Source organism: Artemia sp. Qi Xiang Cuo, chromosome 11, assembly GCF_049724085.1.
Source record: "Artemia sp. Qi Xiang Cuo chromosome 11, ASM4972408v1, whole genome shotgun sequence".
In the NCBI taxonomy this organism is placed as follows: Eukaryota; Metazoa; Arthropoda; class Branchiopoda; order Anostraca; family Artemiidae; genus Artemia; species Artemia sp. Qi Xiang Cuo.
In genome coordinates this window covers 73,798,823-73,820,987 of record NC_142804.1, presented here as the reverse complement: position 1 = coordinate 73,820,987, position 22,165 = coordinate 73,798,823, and the positions used below count along the sequence as shown (strand labels likewise).

General features: G+C 35.2%; 1 protein-coding gene across 4 annotated transcripts in view; it reads right to left on the bottom strand.

The window, feature by feature from the left end:
- The window catches only part of LOC148947334 (uncharacterized), a 222,110-nt gene that overhangs the window by 46,430 nt on the left and 153,515 nt on the right, over positions 1-22,165 (bottom strand). For all 4 annotated transcript variants that reach the window (XM_089097024.1, XM_089097023.1, XM_089097022.1 and 1 more), the window contains 2 exons: positions 2,517-2,660; positions 473-683 (listed from right to left, as the gene is read on the bottom strand). In XM_089097024.1, coding sequence (XP_088953150.1) covers positions 473-683; positions 2,517-2,660 — 355 coding nt within the window. The remainder of the gene's footprint in view (positions 1-472; positions 684-2,516; positions 2,661-22,165) is intronic.

The window sequence follows — 22,165 nt, the reverse complement described above, 5'->3', positions numbered from 1 at the left end:
ACTTTTAGATTCTATTTTTTTTTAAAGCTCAGGACGGTGTGCTTCTTAAACAGTTGCTTTTCAACACGCGTTTTCTTTTTTGCATTTTATTTGCCTAAATTAGATTTTTTCCTATTATTTCAATTTTTGCCGCTTGGTTAGTTCCGCTTTAAACCTTTCCAATTCTAACTTTCCATTTGCATTGAAACACATCAACCCATACGAATCCGGTTTTGTCGCGAGTCTTTTACCACAAATTCGCTCATATTCCGTAAACGCACGAGTTTCCCACAAAACACATTATCTGGAGATGGACAGTTGACTTTATTTAACTCCCATTTAACCAATCCATTCAAATTCATCTTCAATCTAAAGTTGAAGATTTATTGAGGCGTGACCAGGTCGATGTTTTGAGAGTGCTTGACTTTGACTTCATACGCCTAAATTGTTCTCTTCATTTTTATGATAGAAATATATGTATATACAAGCTTACCCTTATTTCAGCAAAGGGGTTATCCTCCAGAGTTGTGATGGGATTCGCAGATAAATCAAGGACTTTAAGTGAATCCAAACCAGCAAAAGCTCGACGAGCAATCGATTTAATTTGATTATCGGCTAAGCCCAGTTTTGTCAAATAATTTAAACCAAAGAATATACTATTTGTGTCTTCAATTATCCAAGAGATCTGATTTCTTCCAAGCTCTCTATAAATAAGAAAACCGGAGTAATAAAAAATAAAATAAAAATAGGAAAATAGTAAAAAAAAAATATAGAAAAAATAAAATGTTCAGTCAAAGCATAAATAAAAACAGTCGAGACCTAGAAATATATAAGTGTTTCAAAATACGAAACTACAGGAACATGCATCACATTTTAATTCAGGGGGAGGGGGATTTAAGAAAGAGGGTAACTCCTTAAAAAAAGGCAAATATGTGAACAATTGACGAATAATAGAAAAATGGTGAAAACCTAAAAATTTTACAGAAGAGTCAGACTATAAATCAGTTATTGGCTTATATCAGTCTTAATTGAGCTGACTAGAAAGCTAGCCCATATCAAAGATAGGATTATACAGAGCTAATCTACGTGTTAAGGAAAAGTAAATGACTTGATATTTACATTCATGAATATTGGACACAGTCCCTAAGAGCAAGGCCGTACCAAGGATTTTTTTTTTCGGAGGGGGTTTTACTCCAAAAAAAACTTTTAGGGGGATTTTACACAAAAAAAAACCTCAAAAAACTCGTACAAAATTTTTTATGTCCATTTTTGTTACGTTTTTACGAGTCAGACAAATATTTCGGGGGGGGGGCAAACACCCCCCCCGGATACGGCCTTACCTAAGAGTGAAAAGTGATTCCTTGAGACAAGAACTATACATGCACTCTGCAGGCAGAGTCATCAACTCTTACACCTACATATCTAGATATCTAGATATTTATATTTAAAGCATTCAAGTATTCTATATCTTCTTATTTACATATTCTGTACTTTAATATTTACATGTTATCGGACCACAATAGAAGAGGATTATCTGGAAAATGATATTAAATAAATGGCTACAACAATCTCACGAACAGGTAATAACAAGCTCGAGACTGTGCGAAGCAGATGTGCGAGTACGTTAGCGGAGAGCAGTTGAGCTTTGAGTGGAAAGATTCCCCGACACGGCAAAAACCTTAGTCGATTTTTGCAAGGAAGTCACCACCTTTTGTGCATAATATAGAAGAAAATTATCAAACTAGTAAAAATAATGCACCACTAGTAATTTAATCCGCTTAATTACGAGGTTTTATGCCTATATCAAACCTTGCTTAAAAGATTCAATAGACAGTCTCATATCGATGTGCAGCGAAGAAAAAAAAACTGTTTTTGAAGCCCTCTTTTCAAGGTGTTTCCTCCTCTATGTATTCAGAGCGAGTTCTGAGCAAAGAATTTGGCCTGTTTTGATTTAGAATTGTCTGGTTTAAAATTCTTCCAGCTGGCATTCAGGAGGCTGAGCCTATTGGTTAATTTTAAAATAAATTAAAGAAGTAGTTTTTAATGAAGAAATATAGCTTATTAGTAAGATTTTTTTATGATGAGATAGGATTTTTTTTTATAGATGAATAAACCATTGAGAGTCAAGGGGTTAAATCTTTCATCAGGCGAATTGTTGCCTTCCCTTGGCGTTGTTGTGAGATTTATTTGTAGTAGTTTCAAAACAAACTAATTTTGTTTAGTTCAATATTCCCTTAGTAAACCCTTTTGCCACCATGAATAGTAGTTGTACAGGGAGAGAAGGGTCATCATGAGTTGGCGCAAACAATTTTCATTGGTGCCAAATCTGAGAGTTCCTTTGTAGTTGGTGTTTGGCTGTGCAATGGCCTGCCCTGTTATGGCGGTGAAGGGTTATCAGGATCCCTGGCATTAAGCATTTGGTTACAGCTGTTATACAGAAAGAACAAGATTTAAAAAAAATTATACCGAGCCTACAGTATCTCCGAACTATATATTTAAAAAAAGAATCTCAGTTAAATAAGAAAAAAGAAACTCACAGAATTTTCAAGGCTCCAAGGTTGGCAAAAGCTCCTTCACGAATAAAATTAATTTTGTTGCCATTCAGGTGTAGACTTTCTAACCTTGACAAATGGGCCAAATTCCCCCGCTCTATACGGGTCAGCTCATTATTGGTTAAATCCCTGAAAAAGATTCATAGAATTAGTTGCTACAAGTATATATATATATATATATATATATATATATATATATATATATATATATATATATATATATATATATATATATATATTATGATCAAACTCTGTTACAAACCATGTTTCAATAGATGCTTCTGGGGCCGTCGATATGGTGTAGTAAATGTAAAACAGGTTATTCTTCGCTTCTGAAAAACGTTGAGAAGTACCAAATGGATTAAATCCCCTAAACAACAGAGGAATGTCATTCAAGAATATACATTGCTAATTTTGTTCTTAACGTAACAACTATCGAATAGGGAAGTGTCAGATATTTTGTGTCTTTCCTTAATCCTTTATCATAGGGACTATCATTAACCTTTTATTAAATGACATTTTAGCATGTACTTGGTCAAATTGGCTTTGAAAAAAAAGGTATTTGATAGCCAAAACTATTTTGTCTTCTATTAGCATCAGAAGACAAATTTCTAGGTAGAAGCTAATTTCTAAGAAAAAAAACATTGAAAAATGAAATTACGAATATCAAAATTGGACTTATTAGATGTGGTCTAATAAGTCCAATCAAAATTGGACTTATTAGATGTGGTATCCGAGGCAGGCATCGGACGCAGAAATGGCGGTGTAGGGAAAATGTCTTAAGCCATTTTCCAGACATTTTTGGAAGGGAGAAGCAGGTAAAGAAGACAACCCCCCCCCGGCAATCCTTATCACAAAGGTTCGGATGAAGGTTTTGTATTTCACCTATTAAATCATCCACGTGAAAATATAAATAAACAAACATGCATCAAGACAAAGAATTTCAGATCTCAGAAATGAGTTTCCAAGAAGTGGAAGTCAAGGGGGGAAATATAGTGTCCCTTCGTGTAAATGCTAGATATCCGGCGATGTTGTATTTAATGCAACATTTAAGAGCCGGACAAAATAACATTTTTAGTTAAGCTATACAATGTTTTAATTTCAGTGGTTGAAATTAAGCTTGATAAAGCTTAGGGATTTTGAAGGTAGAATTTTGTTTCCATTTTGTGTTGAGTAAGTGACTGACCGACCGACTGACCACATCAAAGAGTATAGGTAACTGATAAGAGTGGAAACTCGCACTAGTACCAAAGAGAAATCACCAACGCCATCTAACGTCTGGCGAAAGTATAAGCCTAGGCCTAGTAAAAGTATTTTAAGCAGTAGATTAGCCTACCCTAGACAGCAAAATACTTGACTTAACCACCTCTATATATTAGATATTTAATCAAAATATACCTGATTCCAACATGTCTGTAAAATACAAAGTGGCCTTTAAAACCGTTTAAAACCAAGCATGTCCATGGAGGATAGTCTTTGGGACTCTTACTTGGAATGCTCTAGAATCTACAGCCTTTCAAGAACGTGAAAGCATTCAGGTTCTTTTATATAACACAGCTGAAGCAGAACTATACAGTATATGTACAGCAAATGAATCGGAGTTTTAAGCTTATATGATGATTACTCCACACACAACAATGTATTACCTATACAACTACGTTCATACTTTCTGCACAAGTCTACGTGACGGGTGGGTTATTTCCAAATATTTTGAAAAAAGACCAGTTCTCTCGATTAGAATTCCCGCGAACTTTGACGCTGTTAAAGGATAACAAGAAATATCACCAATTACGCAACTTTCGAAATTATTACAAATTACGCAACCTACAAAACGATAGAATTTAATGTGAATAGTTAAAATGTGTGCTAATGAGAAGATTCTTAAGTGAACTTGGTTTTTGAGAGAATTCTGCGATAGACTTGAATAAAAAATTATCTTTTGTCTTTGCTTCAAAATTTCAAAATATGTCTATCAAGGAATTGCGAAGTATCTTATTTCATTCACAAGGGCCACGAACGAAGAGCCACATCAATATTCAAAAAGACAAAATTGAGTGCAACCGCCACATATTGTGCCCAGCTCTTGATATTTACGGGGTATGAATTTTTGGTGCTGCCTGACAGAAGGTCCGGATTTAGACAGGTATTTATGGCTGCATTATCTTCATTCAGGTTCATAAGAATTTTCTTTTTTTTTTGGGGGGGGGGGGTTCATCAATAATAAAGACCAGCCCAATTATACAAACACATGAGGAAAAACTGGAAATTTGGGGGACGGGGCCCAAATGCCCCCTCCCTTTACAAACATCAGGATTCACTTGATTCATTTGTTTTTATTACTGGTATCGTCAGATTTCAAAAATCACTATAATTAATATTCATGGCTGCAATATATTCATTCAGATACATAAATAGGAAGTTACTAGGGCGGGGAGGGGGTTCTGAGTTCGTAGATAACCAAAAGCGGACGAACTGTACTGAACATAAGAAGGAAAACTGTATTTTGAGGGGACCCAAAGGGCCCCTTGAGCACATACCTGGCCTCTTGTTTTTATTTATTAAAAAAAAAAATTCCGAAAAAATAGGTTTTTCAAAGAAAAGTAAAGGCCATTTTAAACTTAAGCTCAGCAGATACAAATGCCTTTTAAAATTAAAACTCAAAACAACCAGAAATGATTATTAAAGAATAAATGAAACCCAAAACGAACAGAAATTAAATAAACAATCATAGCAAAAAGATACAACAAGTAATAATATAAATGAATAAATAGATCTTAAAACGAGTAATGCTTAGATTGGGTATGACCTCTGTCTCTCACTGTAAAAGTCTAAAACCTACTTCATCTGTGGTACTTTACTGAAAACTGATTTTATGGCATGCATTTTCTTTGGTAATTGATATTAAGAATTAGTATTAAAGTGATAATAGCATTTTGAACTGGTGAACTTTCGGCAGCTAATATCAGAATTAATCAAATATTTAGTTTACTTTGGTAGTTTTTTTTAAAGTTTTAAAGACAAATATAGTTTCTCTACAAACAAGCGATTGAATACTACCTCCTTTCCTAACTGTAAATAAAAACCCAAAGCCTGCTGCGTCATTGGCGCTTAACTGAAAACAGATTATATTACAAATACTTTCTTTTCCAGTTCTCGCAACATTGAAAATAAAATACAATTACAGCGAAATAAATTCTTGAACTGATGGATCTTACAACAATTAATATCATTATACATCAAATATTCAATTTGATGTTGTTAATACTTTCCAAGACTGTTCAAGACGCATATAGTTTTCAGTAAAGCGCCAATGACGCAGTAGGTTTTAGACTTTTACAGTGAGAGAAGGAGGTCATACCCAAACTCTTGTTTGTGCTGATTTTTGTTTGTTTCAAGCTTAATTTGAATATTCAATTTAAGTTTCACTCGTTTAAAGATTTATTTATTAATTTACATTAATATCTATTGTATGTTTGTTTGCATTGATTGTTTATTTAATTTCTGTTCGTTTTAAGTTTCATTTGTATTTCAATAAGAAAATATTTTTTTCGTCTTAAGCTTGATTTTCATAATCAATCGAAGCATTATTCGCTTTAAGATCTATTTATTCATTTATATCATTACTTGTTGTATGTTTTTGCTATGATTGTTTATTTAATTTCTTTTCGTTTTGGGTTTCGTTTATTCTTTAATAGTAATTTCTGGTCGCGTTGAGTTTGAATTTTAATAGGCATTTGTATCTGCTAAGCTTAAATTTAAAATCGCCTTTAATTTTCTTTGAAAAATTTTTTTTTCGGAAAGTTTTTTTTAATTAATTTTTGTTCGTTTTTGATTGCAAAAAGTTTCAAGTTTTTAAAAATTCCATATTACAAAATCAAACTTTAAAAATAAATCAAATATTCATCAAAGTAACAAAATTGATATCAAAGTAGCAATATCAAAGTGAAAAACTGGGTTTGTGTCAATCTCGGGGTTTTTATTATCTGATGTTTGAACTATTTTTAACAAAATGGCTATCTCAAAATTTTTATCGGATGGGTTTGGGGTAAAAGGGCGTGGGGGGACTAGATTAAGCTTCAGTCTCTTTTGACTCTTTAAAAGTGAACTAGAACTTTCTATTTTCAATCAAATGAGCCCTCTCTGAAGTTTATACGAGTATCCCTTCTATAAAAAAAAACCATATAAATCCCCAGAGTACAACTTACAACGCCTGTCCCTCGGCCCTGGGAGGTTGTGTCGACCCTGGAGTTTTAATATCTGATGGTTGAACTATTTTCAACCAAATGGTCACCTGAAATTTTTATCGGATCGGTTTATCTATACGATACACCCAAAGGCGTGGAGGGAGGGAGGGGCTAGTTGCCCTCCGATCTTTTTCACTCTGACAAAATGAACTACAACTTTTAATTTCCATTCAAATGAACCCTCTCTGAAGTTTATACGGGTATACCTTCCATAAGAACCATATATGCTCCCAGAGCAATACTTACAACGCCCGCCCCGGGCCGGGGAGGGGGGTTGTGTCGACACAGGAGTTTTTCTTATCTGGCCTTTGAACTATTTTTAACGAAATGACCATACGTAAAGCTAGTTTTTTATATGATTTTTTAACTATTTTTAACAAAATGACTATCTCAAATTTTTTATAAGATGTATTTGGGGGAAAAGGGCTTGGGGGGCCAATTGCCCTCTGATCACTTTTGACTCTTAAAAAGGGCTGGATTTCAATAACCAATCAAATGAGCCCTCTCTAAATTTTATTCGAGCATCCCTTCCATGCGAACAATATATGCCCCAGGGCAAAACTTACAGGGCCTGCTACGGGACCCTGGGGGGTTGTGACGACACCTGAGTTTTTGTTATCTGATTTTTGAGAAATTTTTAACTTAATGGCTATCTCAAAATTTTTATTGGATGTATTTGCGGAAAAGAGGCGTGGGGGCTAGCTGCCCTCCAATAACTTTTGACTCGAAAAAACTTAACTAGAACTTTCAATTTCCAATCAAATCAGCCATCTCTGAATTTTTTACGAACATCCCTTCAATAAGAACCATATATTCCCCAAGGGCATAACTTTCAACCTCTGCCCTCGGGCCCTGGGGGGCTGTGTTGACCCCTGAGTTTTCGTTATATGGTCTTTGAACTATTTTAAAAAAAGCTATCTCAAGGTTCTTATCGGATGGGTTTGAGGAAAAAAGGCGTGGAGGGGGGGGGCTAGGTGCCCTCCAATCTCTTTTGACTCTTAAAAAGTGAACTAGAACTTTCAATTTCCAATCAAATGATACCTCTTTGAAGTTAATACGAGCATCCCTTCCATAAGACCCAAATATGCCCCCAGGGCATAAGTTATAACGCCTGCCCCCGGGGTCCTGGTGGGTTGTGTCAATACCGGAATTTTTTTTATATAATCTTTGAACTATTTTTAACAAAATAGATATCTTAAAATTTTTACTGGATGCATTTGGGAAAATAGGGTTTAGGGGGGGGAGCTGGTTACCCTCCAGTATCCTTTGACGCTTAAAAAGTGAACTAGAACTTTCGATTTTCAATCAAATGAACCTTCTCTGAAGTTTATACGACAATTCTTTCAATGCAAAACCTTGTATGCCCCGTGGGCATAACTTAAAACCCTTGACTTGAGGGCTGTGTGGAAGTTGTTATCCTCAAAGACCTAATTTCCAGAACTTAAAACTACGTTTAATAAAATGGCTGTCTCAAAATTGTGATTGGATGTGTTTGGGGAAAAGGTGGGCGTCTGAGGGGGGTTAGTTGCCCTCATATCACTTTCGACTATTAAAAAGGGCACTATCCCTTTGAATTTCCAATCGACTGAGCCTTTTTGAAGTTTCTACGACACCACCTTCTATAAAAACCTTATATGCCCCCGGGGTCTAACTTAAAACCCATGCCTTGAGGATTGTGAGGGAGTGTGCTCCTCAAAAACATATTTGCTATCGGAAAATCAAATACGCTGAACAAAATGGCTATCTCAAAATTTTGAGTGGATGTGGTTGGGGGACTGATGGGCGTGGGGGGGCTAGTTGCCCTCCAATCACCTTCGACTATTAAAAAGAGCACTAGCCCTTTGAATTTCCAATCGAATGAACCTGTTTTGAACTTTTTACGACAACACCTCCTATAAAAACCTTATATGCCCTCAGGGCATAACTTTAAAACCTTGCACTAAGTGCTCTGGGGAAGTATTCTCCTCAAAACATATTTATTATCTGGAAATAGACTCCACTCAACAAAAGAGTTATCTCTCAATTTTTGATGGGATGTGTTGGGGGGACTGAAGGGCGTGGGGGGGGGCAAGTTGCCCTCCAATCACTTTTGACTATTAAAAAGAGCACTATCCCTTTGAATTTCTAATATACTGTACCTTTTTTGAAATTTCTAAGACAATGCCTTCAATAATATACTTATATACCCCCAGGGCATAACTTAAAACTCTTGCCCTGAGGGTTGTGGGGGAGTGTCTTCCTCAAAAACATATTTTATATCCGGAAATCCACTACGCTAAACAAAATGGCTATCTCAAAATTTTGATTGGATGTGTTTGGGGGAAGGATGGTCGTGGGGGGAGGGGCTAGTTGCCCTTCAATCACTTCCGACTATTAAAAAGGGCACTAGCCCTTTGAATTTCCAATTGAATGAGCCTTTTTTGAAATTTCTACGACAACGTCTTCTATAAAATCCTTATATACCCCCAGGGCATAACTTAAAACTCTTGCCCTAAGGGTTGTGGGGGAGTGTCCTCCTCAAAAATGTATTTTCAATCCGGAAATCAACAACGCTGAACAAATTGGCTATCTCAAAATTTTGATTGGATGTGTTTGTGGAATGATGGGCGTGGGGGGGGGGGCTTATTGCCCTCCAATCATTTTCGACTATTAAAAAGGGCACTAGAACTCTCGATTTCCAATCGAATGAGCCCCTTTGAAGTTTCTACGACCCCTTCCATATGAAGTGCCTCTGGGAAAAAAAATAATAAATAAATAATAAAACATTGGAGCTGCATGGCCTTTACTATAGGCAACACTACAGCGTTGCCTCTGATTAGTCACATCATCACGTTTCAACTATCACTAAAGATAGCATGCTAGGCATAACTTACATTAGTTTTGCAAGTGATTGCATATGAATTGCGTGGTCTTTAGGCTGAGACAAATTCTGACAACCGAATCGATTTTATGCAGGAAAAAAAGAAATCAAGTGGCAAGTCTACTTTCAAGGAATCAAGAAAAGAGAATAAAACGATTCCTACTGATGTGTTGGTAGATGAATGACTTCTATACCCAATTTTGTTTACTGTGGGATTCGGAGCTTATGGAAGGGTTACCCATAAACAAATAAGCAAATACTGATTCTAATGCAAGAAATTCCATTGCCATTTAGCATCTCATGGGGAAACAAGGCAATAATACTAGGCTGCTGCAATAATTAAAAAAGGTTGACCTGATGAATATCAAACAGTTCGTGGTAACGAACTGTAAGTAAGGAGCGACCCGGCTCAATGGTAACCGAAACTCTAGAAAACGGGTTTTTGATACGAATAGATACATCAAAAGAATCAGATTTCAATGCTGATTTCAAATATATAACTTTCATCAAGTTTAGTGCTACCCACCAAAAGTTACGCGCCTGAGAAAATTTGCCTGATTTTTGAAAAAAGGGGGAAACACCTCTTAAAAGTCATATAACCTTAATGAAAATAACACCATCAGATTCAGCGTATCAGAGAGCCCTACAGTAGAGGTTTCAAGAACCTATCTGCAAAAATGTGGAACTTTATATTTTTTGCCAGAAGAGAGATCATGGGTGCGTGTTTATTTGTTTGTTTTTTTTTGTTTTTTTTTCCCAGGGGTAATTTTATCGACCCAATTGTCCTAGAATATCGTGGGAGGACTAAGTTGAATGTAAATTAAAAGCTATTGTTCCCTTTTTCATTGAACAGAAAAAATGGAAGGCAACTAGGCCCCCTCCCACGCTCATTTTTTTCCCAAAGTCACCCGATCAAAATTTTGAGATAGCCATTTTGTTCAGCATGGTCGAAAATATGATAAATATGTCTTTTAGGATGACTTAATCCCCGAAGTTCCCAGAGGGAGGGCTAAAAGTTATGAACTTTACCCAATGTTAACATATAATATTGGTTATTGGGAAGTATACAGAAGTTTTCAGGAGGTTTTTTTCTCGTAGTGGGAGGGAAGGGTGGGTCGGTGGTTATGTTGGAGGATCTGTTCATGAAGTAAGTTTTCATTGGGGAAGGGAAATTGCCATGAAGGGGGTGCCGGACTTGCCAGCATTATTTATTGGTTATTTGGAAGTATACAAACATATTCAGGAAGGATTTTTTCTGGAGGGGGGGGGGGCTAGAGGAGGGGGTTACTCTGGAGAATATTTCCGTGGAGGATGTTTCTTTGGGGTAAGGGACATTTCTATGAAGGGGGCGCCGGATTTCCAAGCATTATTTAAAAAACGATCAGAAATTAAATAAAAAAAAACAAGTTTTTTCAACTGAAATGTAAGAAGGAATATTAGAACTTAAAACGAACAGAAATTATAACGTATGTAAGGGGGTTCTCCCCCAAGTCAAAACCTCGCTCTTTACGTTACAGTTTTTTTTATTGATTTAAAAATAGATCTCTATTATATTTAAAGTGCGTTTGTTTTTCTGGGGTTTTTTAATCAAATTTTTTTTTTTTACTTTTAACGTAATGTGGGTGTTATTGAATATGGGGAGAACCCCCTCGTATACGTAATAACATATACGTAATAAAAAAAAACAATAAAAAACAAGCGATACGTCTCAATAGTAATCGAAACTTTTAAAAACGGAATTTTGATGTCAATAAATGTATCAAAAGAATTTGTTTATAATGCTGATTCTAAATATATAAATTTTATTAAGTTTAGTATTACTCATCAAAGGCTACAAGCCTGAGAAAATTTACTCGATTTTTTAAAGAGGGGGAAACATCCCCTACAAGTGAAAGAATTTTAATGAAAATCCCACCGTCAGATTCAGCGTATCAGAAAACCCTATTACATAGGTTTCAAGCTCATATCTGCAAAAATCTGCAACTTTGTATTTTTTGCCAGAAGAATAATATACAAATATAGAAGTTAGTTAAGTAAGTTAATTTGTAAAGACATCAATTCAAAAAAAGAAAAGTAAAATTTTTACGCAAATAAAAGCGGCATTAACTAAAAAACGATCAGAAATTAAATAAAAAACAAGTTTTTTAAACTGAAAGTAAGGAGCGACATTAAAACTTAAAACGAACAGAAATTATTCCGTATATGAAAGGGCTGTCCCTCCTCAACGCCTCGCTCTTTACGCTAAAGTTTGACTCTGTCTCACAACTTTATTTTTTAAAACAATAAAAAACTTTAGCGTAAAGAGCGAGGCGTTGAGGAGGGGACAGCCCCTTTCATATACGGAATAATTTCTGTTCGTTTTAAGTTTTAATGTCGCTCCTTACTTTCAGTTTAAAAAACTTGTTTTTTTTTATTTAATTACTGAAAGGTTGATTGATCAACACTAAAGTGACTACAGGCTGCCAGAAACGGCGTGTCTGCACTCATCGTGTTATAATGGTCTGATCCGATTATTTTATTAGTGTTTTTTGTGTCATTCTGTTGTTTTTTTGTTCTTCCTTCTTAATGTTTTACTCCATTATACATAATTTTGATACGTGTGGGTAATAATTAAAAGTTATTATATTGTCATCTTATAAAGCACAACAAGTGACTTCAAAACGTAATATTCGTAAGTTCTGGAATAGAACTTACACATTTTCTTTTTCCATATTGGTATATCCCATAAGCCGCGTATATAATAAGGCGCTCATGTAAGCTCAGCTGAATCATGCATTATCAGTTATGATAATTCTAATATTTTCATAAAGGTGATATAATGGAGGTTTTTGGACACCAGCGCAGAGCAAGCTGTCCCAGCTCAAAACATCATATGGTGGGTATGTCTTGACTTTCATACATAATTAGCAGTGGGCGGAGGAGAAGATGACACAGATGTGTTGGCCTCAGGTCGCTTGGTGCTGCAGCAAGTTCTTAGTAGTAGCATTAGTTTTAGTACTAGCAAGGGTAAAAATTCAAAGCAAAAGGAGAAGTACAGACCATCAAGAAAGTGAAACACTTTTCTAAAATAAATTAGAGAAACCCAGACCCTCAAAAGACCCCCAAGCAATGAAACTTAATTTGGTCCATTTATAGTTAATCTGATTTTTAGTCTCATAGCCTACACAGGCTCAAGCTGCAAAATATTGCGTAAGCCTTTTCTCTACTGAGATCTGAAACACAATACAGTATTTGCGTACAAGTTTCTTCGATTCCTCCCTAAGAACTCTCCAAATGACACGCGGTGGAAAATTTGAAAAATAAGTGAGCTAAAATGTAGTTTGTTATGTTTTGACCCTCTTACCTTGGATAAAAGCTTTAGATACTCCCCTCTCCCTAAGGTTCGAACCTCTGGGCACACATGACTGTCCTTTTACTGAAAAATGGTTATACGAAAATTGTTCTTACTAGAAAACATTTTCATTATAGAAGTCAACTGTCACGGACAAAATGTCATTGAAAGCCACCAACTTCTCCATAGTCATCAGTATTTTCGTCAAATTTTTATCCAACTTAGTTCTGCAGTCAATAGATCTCCCGAAATATTTTATCTTGATTTTTCTTAAATTATTTCAAATTTAACCATAAGTAATGATAATAATGAAAAATAATGCAATATTCGCTGTTTGCATTTCCGGACTCAGACGTTTGAATATTACCTATCTAGATTTTTTTTTTAAAGAAGAAGTAAATAATTTTTTGTTAAAATATTTTTTTTTTTTTTTTTTTTTTTTAATCAATTCGGTGTCAAAACATGGGGAGTTAGAAACCCTATAATCAAGAAGCAAATTTAATTTCGCGTTTATTACATCTACGTTGAAATATACACTATTTAGGAAACTTCTCAAATGTCTTATTTCTTCTATGTTGTTTCCCTAGCATAAACAGACTAGTAATTAATAGAACCGTTTTTACGACAACCAACATTATGCTTGCTTCGATATTCGGCTATTGTAAACCCCAAATGAAACATAATATTTAACGCGCATGTTGATACCCGCCGGGCAAAGTTCCTTAACATTTATTACTTCCCTCATAAAACGCGTTTCAAATTGCGAAAAATTAGTAGATATTAAACCGTCATATGCCAAACAGTCATATGCACCAACGAAGAAAAAAAATTTGCCCATTAAAATTTCAGGTAGAAAATTGCCTTTATAATTTTATTATTAAGTGACATACCTCTTAATGAAGGTGCAATTTACGGACAATAGACATTCACACCCACGGGTGGTATGAAATCAGCATGGGTTAGATAGAATCCAGGGTACGGGTCCGTGACGAACCGAAAACCCCAAAATCGATGATAATGCCGAACAAAAGGAAGCATTTAATGTCACCATTTTAGTCACTTCGAAAAGAGAGAAAAATACGAAGTCATTGCAATGACTGGAAAAGCGAAGGAGAAGCAAGAATAGTTGAATGGCTTAAAAATTACGAATCAGAAGTTTTTCTTAAGCGGAGCAATTATGCAACAGAATGCCGAGCTATATTGTCTATGTTACAAATGTACTCTATTTGTCAACATCTCTAGTGCCATAAATGCATACTGCAAGAGCAACTTCTATTTGTTTGTTTTTTTCTCTTGGCGAAGCCAAGTATTTCCTTAAAGAGGGTCAAAACTGCGGGGAAAAGATGACTTTTTGTGCAATATTCTGGTTCTTAGTAACCATATTTACGAGTTTCTAAACCTTATGAGATATCATAGATAACTTGGTCTATCCCATAGGGCATCCCTGTAGTGACGTCAATTCACCAAAATGTAGGGAGGGGGATGTATTTTTCAACATCTAGGGGTGATTTTTTTTTTAATTTTGTCAATGAAAATACCAAAAGAGGCATTTTCCAATGAAAACACCCAAAAAAGGTATTTTTCAAAATCTAGAGGGAAGAAAATCTACCAGTCGACGCCCATGCTACTCAGAAATGTCTAAAGATTAGAAGCGGAATTAAGGGAAAACTCCAGGTCAGGCACAAGCAGGAACCTTACAAGCACAAGTCCCTGTTCTAGTTGGATATAGATGTGCATAAGTCATTTGATTCCTTAGAATTTAACGGTTAAAAAAATGTATACAAATATAATGACAAACCTAATCAAGATTTGACCCCCTCCCAACAGATATTTCCTAGTTATGCCTAGACCTTCCGCAGTTATACAAAAATTAACAATACATTGTTCAACACACATAAGCAAGATTGGAGGGCTAGCAGTTTTTAAAACCCCTTGAAGAACGGCAAATTAGAAAAAGGGTGGATGAAAATATATAGAAATCGTAGAAATTGTTGACATTTTGGGGAAAGCCAAGGATCTAACCCTCCATACGCACCTGTGGGGCAAACAGAAGTATAATAAGTGAATAAATTGTCACCAAAAATGAACTATTTTGGCAAAAAGTATATCATGAATACTATTAACCAGGCTTTCTTGAATACGTCAATGCATATCAGCCACGAAATACTCGTAAATCGAAACGGGTTATTTATATAGTTTCACCATTATTCATGGAATGTAAACAAACGCACGAACTGTATTTAAACTGTTGTTTTTTGGGGTTTTGTGGGGGGGAGAGGTACCTAACTTAAGTTAGGTTAAATATTTAATATATGGTATGCTTTGCCATCCCGACCCCCCCCCCACCTCCCTAATATGCAAATATATAGCCCAAATCTGTTTCTAAACTATTATATATTCATTTTATTTTATTTTATTTCATTAGCATTAACAAAACTAGCACTATATAAAAGAGCCCGGTTATAAGAACAGTACCAAACAACGTTATGTAACCTAAAACCAAAAGCGCGTTTGATAATTTTGTTTAAAAAATGGGACAATTCAGTCCAGATTACACAACCTAACATACCACCTTGAAGTGCCGCAGATCTAATCAAAAAGAGCTTTACGAAAACAGGCAAGAAAAGCATCTCATTTTGCAACCACAAAACATATTATTTAAAACCTGATTGCGCATATTTTGATGGATTATGTTACATCCCTCTACCAAATCTATTATTTCAAAGACGGGATGAAACAAAAACACAACCCTCTCTAAGTCCTTTGAAGTCAGCTTCAGAAGAATTGTTGGCACAAAAACAGGAAAAATACTTTAGCGTGATAGAAGTTCATTTAGTTGCTTTTTTTATAACTAGTGTATTACAGGTAAAGTTTTATTCTTATAAATAAAACATTTAGGACTGATTGTGTCTTTGAATGGAGATGTGATATTATGAAGATTATTTTTTCAGAAACACAAATGAAAAACAACTAGATTGAATTGAGGAGCACCAAAGAGAACTTCCATTTACCTGACGACCATCTGAGCATAAACATCAAGCCAGGACACCCTAATTTATCTGTAGATCCCCAGCACGTTTGCAAAGGGGTGGGGTCAGGTATTTGACCTGCCAGAGGTCTCAGTATTTTTCTTCCTTTTTTCATATAATTTGCTTATTTCTGCGTTTTTTAATCTTTTTTCACCCGCAAAACACCCCGACCATGAAAAATTCTTACATGCGTGTCTGAAATGGATTATAAAAGTCATAGCCAAATATATTTTACAAGTCCGTATCTTAACAAGTCCGCAAGACTTTTGTTCACGGGAAGGTATTTTTTTCCGGGGAGGGACAAAAAACTAAAAACCGCACCAAAATTTATTTATATGCACTTTTGTTATATTTTTAAAAGTCGAGCAAAAGTTTCGGGAGTGTGGGTGGGATTTAAACCACTTAACCCCCCTCCCCCTGGACACGGCCTTGAGACTTTAGCAGGATTATTTTTGTTCTCAGATATGGTTTAACTACTGTCTACGCTCTGAAGTAATCCTATTAGTTCCAAAAAAAATGTTTATCCCTCAATCGTTTAATCGGAATATTTCCCATAAATGATGTCCCTGATATCCTTCGAATCTTCCTATTAAAACAGTGCATTGTTTAACAGAATTATGGTCAAACAGTTTGTGGTAACGAACTGTAAGTAAGGTGCGACCTGGCTCAACAGTAACCGATACTCTAAAAAACGAAATTTTGATACCAATAGATACATCAAAAGAATAAGATTTTTCTGCTGATTTTAAATATATAAGTTTCATCAAATTAGTCTTACCAATCAAAAGTTACAAGCCTGATAAAATTTGCCTTATTTTCGAAAAAAAGGAGGATACGCCCCTTAAAAGTCATATAGTCTTAATGAAAAACACACCATACAATTTTTTCGTATCAGAGAACCCTACTGTAGAGGTTTCAAGCTCCTATAATAATAATTAAAAATTTATTTTTGACCCACTAACATTAACTGCAAAAATGTGGAATTTTGTATTTTTTGCAAGAAGAAAGAACACGGATGCGTGGGGGAATCTTTCCATGGAGAAATTTTTCACGGGGGAAGAAAATTTCTCACGAAGGGGGGGCCGGTTTTCCCAGCATTATTTAAAAACGATCAGAAATTAAATTAAAAAAAAAAACAAGTTTTTTCAACTGAAAGTAAGGAACGCCATAAAAATTTTGCAACAACATAAGTTGTCACGTATATGAGGGGGTGTGCCCCCTCGTCAATACTCATTCTTTACACCAAATCATCTTAAGTAATTTTGTAAGAGATATTTATTCTAATTAAGCGGCTTTTGTGATCCAGGGGTCATTCTTAAAGAATTGGAACAAAAGTCGAACTTTAGCGTAAAGAGAGAGGTATTGACGAGGGGCGAACCTTCTCATAGCGTAATAATTTCTGTTCGTTTTAAGTTTTAATATTGCTCCTTACTTTCAGTTGAAAACTTTTTTTTATTTAATATTAAAATATAACGACATGTGATAAACTTAAGATCTTAAAAAAAACAAAAAAGACGGGCATTTAAGTTTGAAACTAATAACAAAAAAAAAAAATCTAAACGGGCATTTAAGTTTGAAAACCGGATATGTCGGATTAAGATAATTAATCAGCTTGATCACAGTTTCCGTAGAATAGAGAGGAAGACACAGATGTTCGTCATCATTTGTAATCCTACGTAGCTTTTTAAGCATCTTTTTAGACAAGGGAGGGGAACGAGACTGGCCAGAACAATCAAATTTCTACATATTTCCCCTGTCCATCGCCTTGAAACATTTTTCAATGACAAATTTAAAAGTTGAGAGCTTCTCAAACCGTGACGCCAAAGGGCACAGATGCAGAACAGGAGGCAAGACGAAAGAACCGACAACACTCTGATTGGTACAAGAAGCAGGGTCGGAGGCAAAGGAAATTGGACGTACGCCTGAACGGGGGATATTTGTCCTCTAAGAGAGCCTAACCAAAATATTTCAGACAAAGTCAATGTTAAGTATCCAATTAAAAGCATTTTTACGCTCGGTACTATCTGTAACACAAGCGAAAAATGAAATTTGGTTAATGTTAATGAAATAAAACAAAATAGGATGAAAATATAATAGTTTAGAAACAAATTTCGGCTATATATTTGCACATAGGTGGTGAGGGTGGGGGGTAAAGCACAGCATATATTAAACACGTAACCTAACCTAATCCAACCTAGCTACCTTTTTTACCCTTAACCCCCCCCCCCCCCAGAAAAAAAACACAACAACAATAGTTTAAATATTGTAAACGCAATGACAAACCATGGTTTCCAGTCCAATTGTCTATTGAATGAAACCCGCTTGACTAGTTTCTTATGCATCTTCCCTATAAAATATGGCACGTATGTTACAGATAGTACATAAGTACCTTACTACTACTACTACTAAAAACTCACTGTAGCACCAAGCCACCTGAGGCCAACACAGCTATGCACGCTCCTCCTCCGTCCCAATCTATTCGAAGCCTCCCTCTCTACGCCCTCCCAGGAAGTTCCCATTTCCTTTAAATCTTTCTTTATGACAACCTCCCACCCCAGACGAGAACGACCTGCTTTCCGCTTAGCCCTAGACGGTTGGCCGAAAAGGACAATTTTCGGCCATATGTCATCCTTCATCCGCAGAACGTGCCCTATCTTTTTTTTTTTTTTTTTTAATCCCACCTCCTCTCTTCTCGGTGACATAATAATCTTTTTCACTTAATTTCAAACTATAGTGTCACCTACACTAGTTTAAAAACATCTTTTATTTTTTGAACGTACCCTATCCATCTGTTCATATCAAGAAATCACGGTACTTGTGTATTATAGCGACCCCACGCAAGAAGTGAATTTAGATTTATCCTAATGAAATATATCTAAATATCATGAAAGTATAATACTTTAGTAACCAAATCATTGAAGCTTCAACAAAGAATTATGGAAAGCAGACCGACCAGAACGCGTTATATTAAACACCGGTACTTGTGTATTATATGGCACACACTCGAGAATTTGAATCACCTATCAGACAAATGACCGGTTTATACATGTCAGTATCTAAAGAAAATTAGCTTAGGCTCAGTTGAAATCTACGCTGTAGGTATATTTTGATTAAATATATACTATATAAAGATGGTATTTTGGTTGGGTTAGGTTATGTATTTAGTATAATACGTTCTGTGCGGTCCCTTACCATAATTCTTTGTTGTATTTTTCATATTTTTGTAACTGAAGTATTGTATTTTCCTCATATTTTTTCACATTTTATTAGGATTAACCTAACTTCACTTCTCGAATGTGTACCATATAATTCACAAGCAACTAAATACCTAAACTAAAAAAAGAACTCTATATATATTAAATTAAATAAAAAAACAAGTTTTTTCAACTGAAAGTAAGGAGCAACATTAAAACTTAAAACGAGCAGAAATTATCACGTATGAGGAGGTTCGCCCCCTAGTTAATACCTCGCTCTTTACGCTAAAGTTCGAATTTTGTTCGAATCAAAAATCCCTGAATCACAAAGGCCGGTTAATTAGAATAGGTAGCTCTTTTGAAAGAACTAAAAAAAACTTTAGCGTAAAGAGCGAGGTATTGACTAGGGGGCGGACCCCCTCATATACGTAATAATTTTTGCTCATTTTAAGTTTTAATGTTGCTCATTACTTTCAGTTGAAAAAACATGTTTTTTTTTATTTAATTTCCGATCGTTTTTTCAATAATGCTGGGAAATCCGGGGCCCCTTCATAGAAATGTTCCTTCCCCCAAAGAAGCATCCTCCATGGAAAGATCCTCCCACGTAACCCGGTATTTCCCCCTTTTTTCAAAAACAAGGCAAATTTCTTCAGGCTCGTAACTTTTGATGGGTAATCCTAAACTTGATGAAACATATATATTTGAAATTAGCGTAAAAATCCAATTCTTCTGATTATCTACTGATATCAAAATTCCGTTTTTTAGAGTTACGGTTACTATTGAGCCTATTCGCTTCTTACTTGCAGTTCGTTACCACGAACTTTTTGATATTCAATTAAAATATACCTTTATAGTAGTGTATCCCATTGTGCTTCAGCTAAATGTCTCCGAATGCAGACAGCCAAACCAGTTTTACGCAGACAGATCAGATCGAGCTTCTTTAATGTGGTCGCTATAATACGTAAGTACCGAAATCACGATTTTCTAAGATATCTCTTTTGGCTCTTTCTAAATTTTGAAGTTTTTAGGCTAGAATCATATTTTAGTCAATGATGCCATGTTAAACCGTCAAAATTAATAAGCATCACTAATTAATTAAATTTGCGAACACTTTTCGCCCGTAAAACTAAATGCTAACAATATGTTGATTCCCAAAGACAAAAACGGCTTCAAAGGAAAGCAACACCTTCTTCAGCTGTATGGCCCCATCAGTGTTGTTGTTATTCCATATATTGTGCCAGTGCTGTGTGTTATTGTGCCATATGTTGTTTTTTGTCAGTGTTGCCACGTGGAACTTCAAAAATATATATACAAAACTAATTAATTAAATTTGCCAACGCTTTTCGCCCGTAAAAATTAAATGCTAACAATCTGTTGGTTCCCAAAGACAACTACACCTTCAAAGGGAAGATACATCTTCTTTAGTTGTTTGATGCCATTGGGATTTAGCTAAGTTTTGCTGATTTTTCACACATGTTTGCTAAGTTTTGCCCCACTACAACCAAAACTACACATTTGGAAGTCTTTTTCGTTAAAAAATTAAATCCCATTTTCTTAAATTTTAAGACATATATGCATGTGTAAGTTTCCACTTAACCAATTCAAACAATCAAATTTAATTAATCTTGGTACTTTAAAGTTTTGTTCATGTGGATAATAATATACTTTTTAAATCATATCCCAGGGAATAGTGATCGGGAATGTAGGTCATACTGAGTATTTTATTGCCCCAATCTAGATAAGAACCCCCCCTCCCCTATGTATTGGGATGTGTATAAGGGTGTTGCAACATAATGAACGATTGAATGAAAAAAAAAACATAAAAAAATAAATGGCACATTATAATACCAAATATGGTTGAATACAAATAGCGCAGAACAAGCTTGATTTTTCGATTGAAACTGACATCTCACAAGCAGGTGGTAAGTTACAGTCTTATTGAGTATAATGCATTAATAATAGCTATCATATTGAGTAAATCAATAGATGATGAACATCCATTGATTTGGCTTTATAAGAACCATTCAAGAATGACTGATTACATGGAGAGACCTGGCTTTTTAATCCATTACCACTGATGTTTATTAACGTATATCAGAGGTTAGTTTATCTTTACATGCGAAACCAAGAGTTAATAAAACTCAACATGGAAAAAACATAAATACTAATAATTTACAAGTGAATTGCAGATGAAGAGACGAATGCAACCATTTCTATTTGCTTCAACATCAGTTGGAAGTGATTATTGATTTTATGGCAGTAATGATGGTTAAAAAAATTAAAATCTCATTAAAATCAAAATCTTTAATGGGAAGGAGGGGGAGGGGCAACCCGCTGAGAAATTATATTTCCCTCAAAAAATTTATATGACAGTTAGTGGAAACATAAATGATTATCCCCTAGTCGAGCTGAAATACGTTAGTCGAGTACTAATAATTTACGTGCGAATTGCAACTGAAGAGACGAATGCGACCATTTTCATTTGCTTCAACGTCTTTTTTTGGAAGTGAAGATTATTTATTTTAAGGCAGTAATGATAGTTCAAAAAGTAAAAATCTTGTGAAAATCAAAATATTTACGGGAAAAAAGAAGGGGGGGGGGCAAACCACTGAGAAGTTATGTTTCCCTCAGAATTATATTCTCTTGATTTTAAGGCAGTAATGATAGTTCAAAAAGTAAAAATCTTGTGAAAATCAAAATGTTTACGGGAAAAATGGAGGGGTGGGTGGGGGGTTTGGTAAACCGCTGAGAAATTATGTTTCCCTCAGAATTATATCTCCCTTGATTTTATGGCAGTAATGATGATTCAAAAAGTAAAATCCCATGAAAATCAAAAGGTTTTACGGGAAGGAGTGGGGGGGGGGTCAAACCGCTGAGAAATTATATTTCCCTCAGTAATTTATATGACAGTTTAGTACTACCAAAATGAAGACAAAGTCAATACCTGGATGGAATACTACCCTTTAATTAATTGCA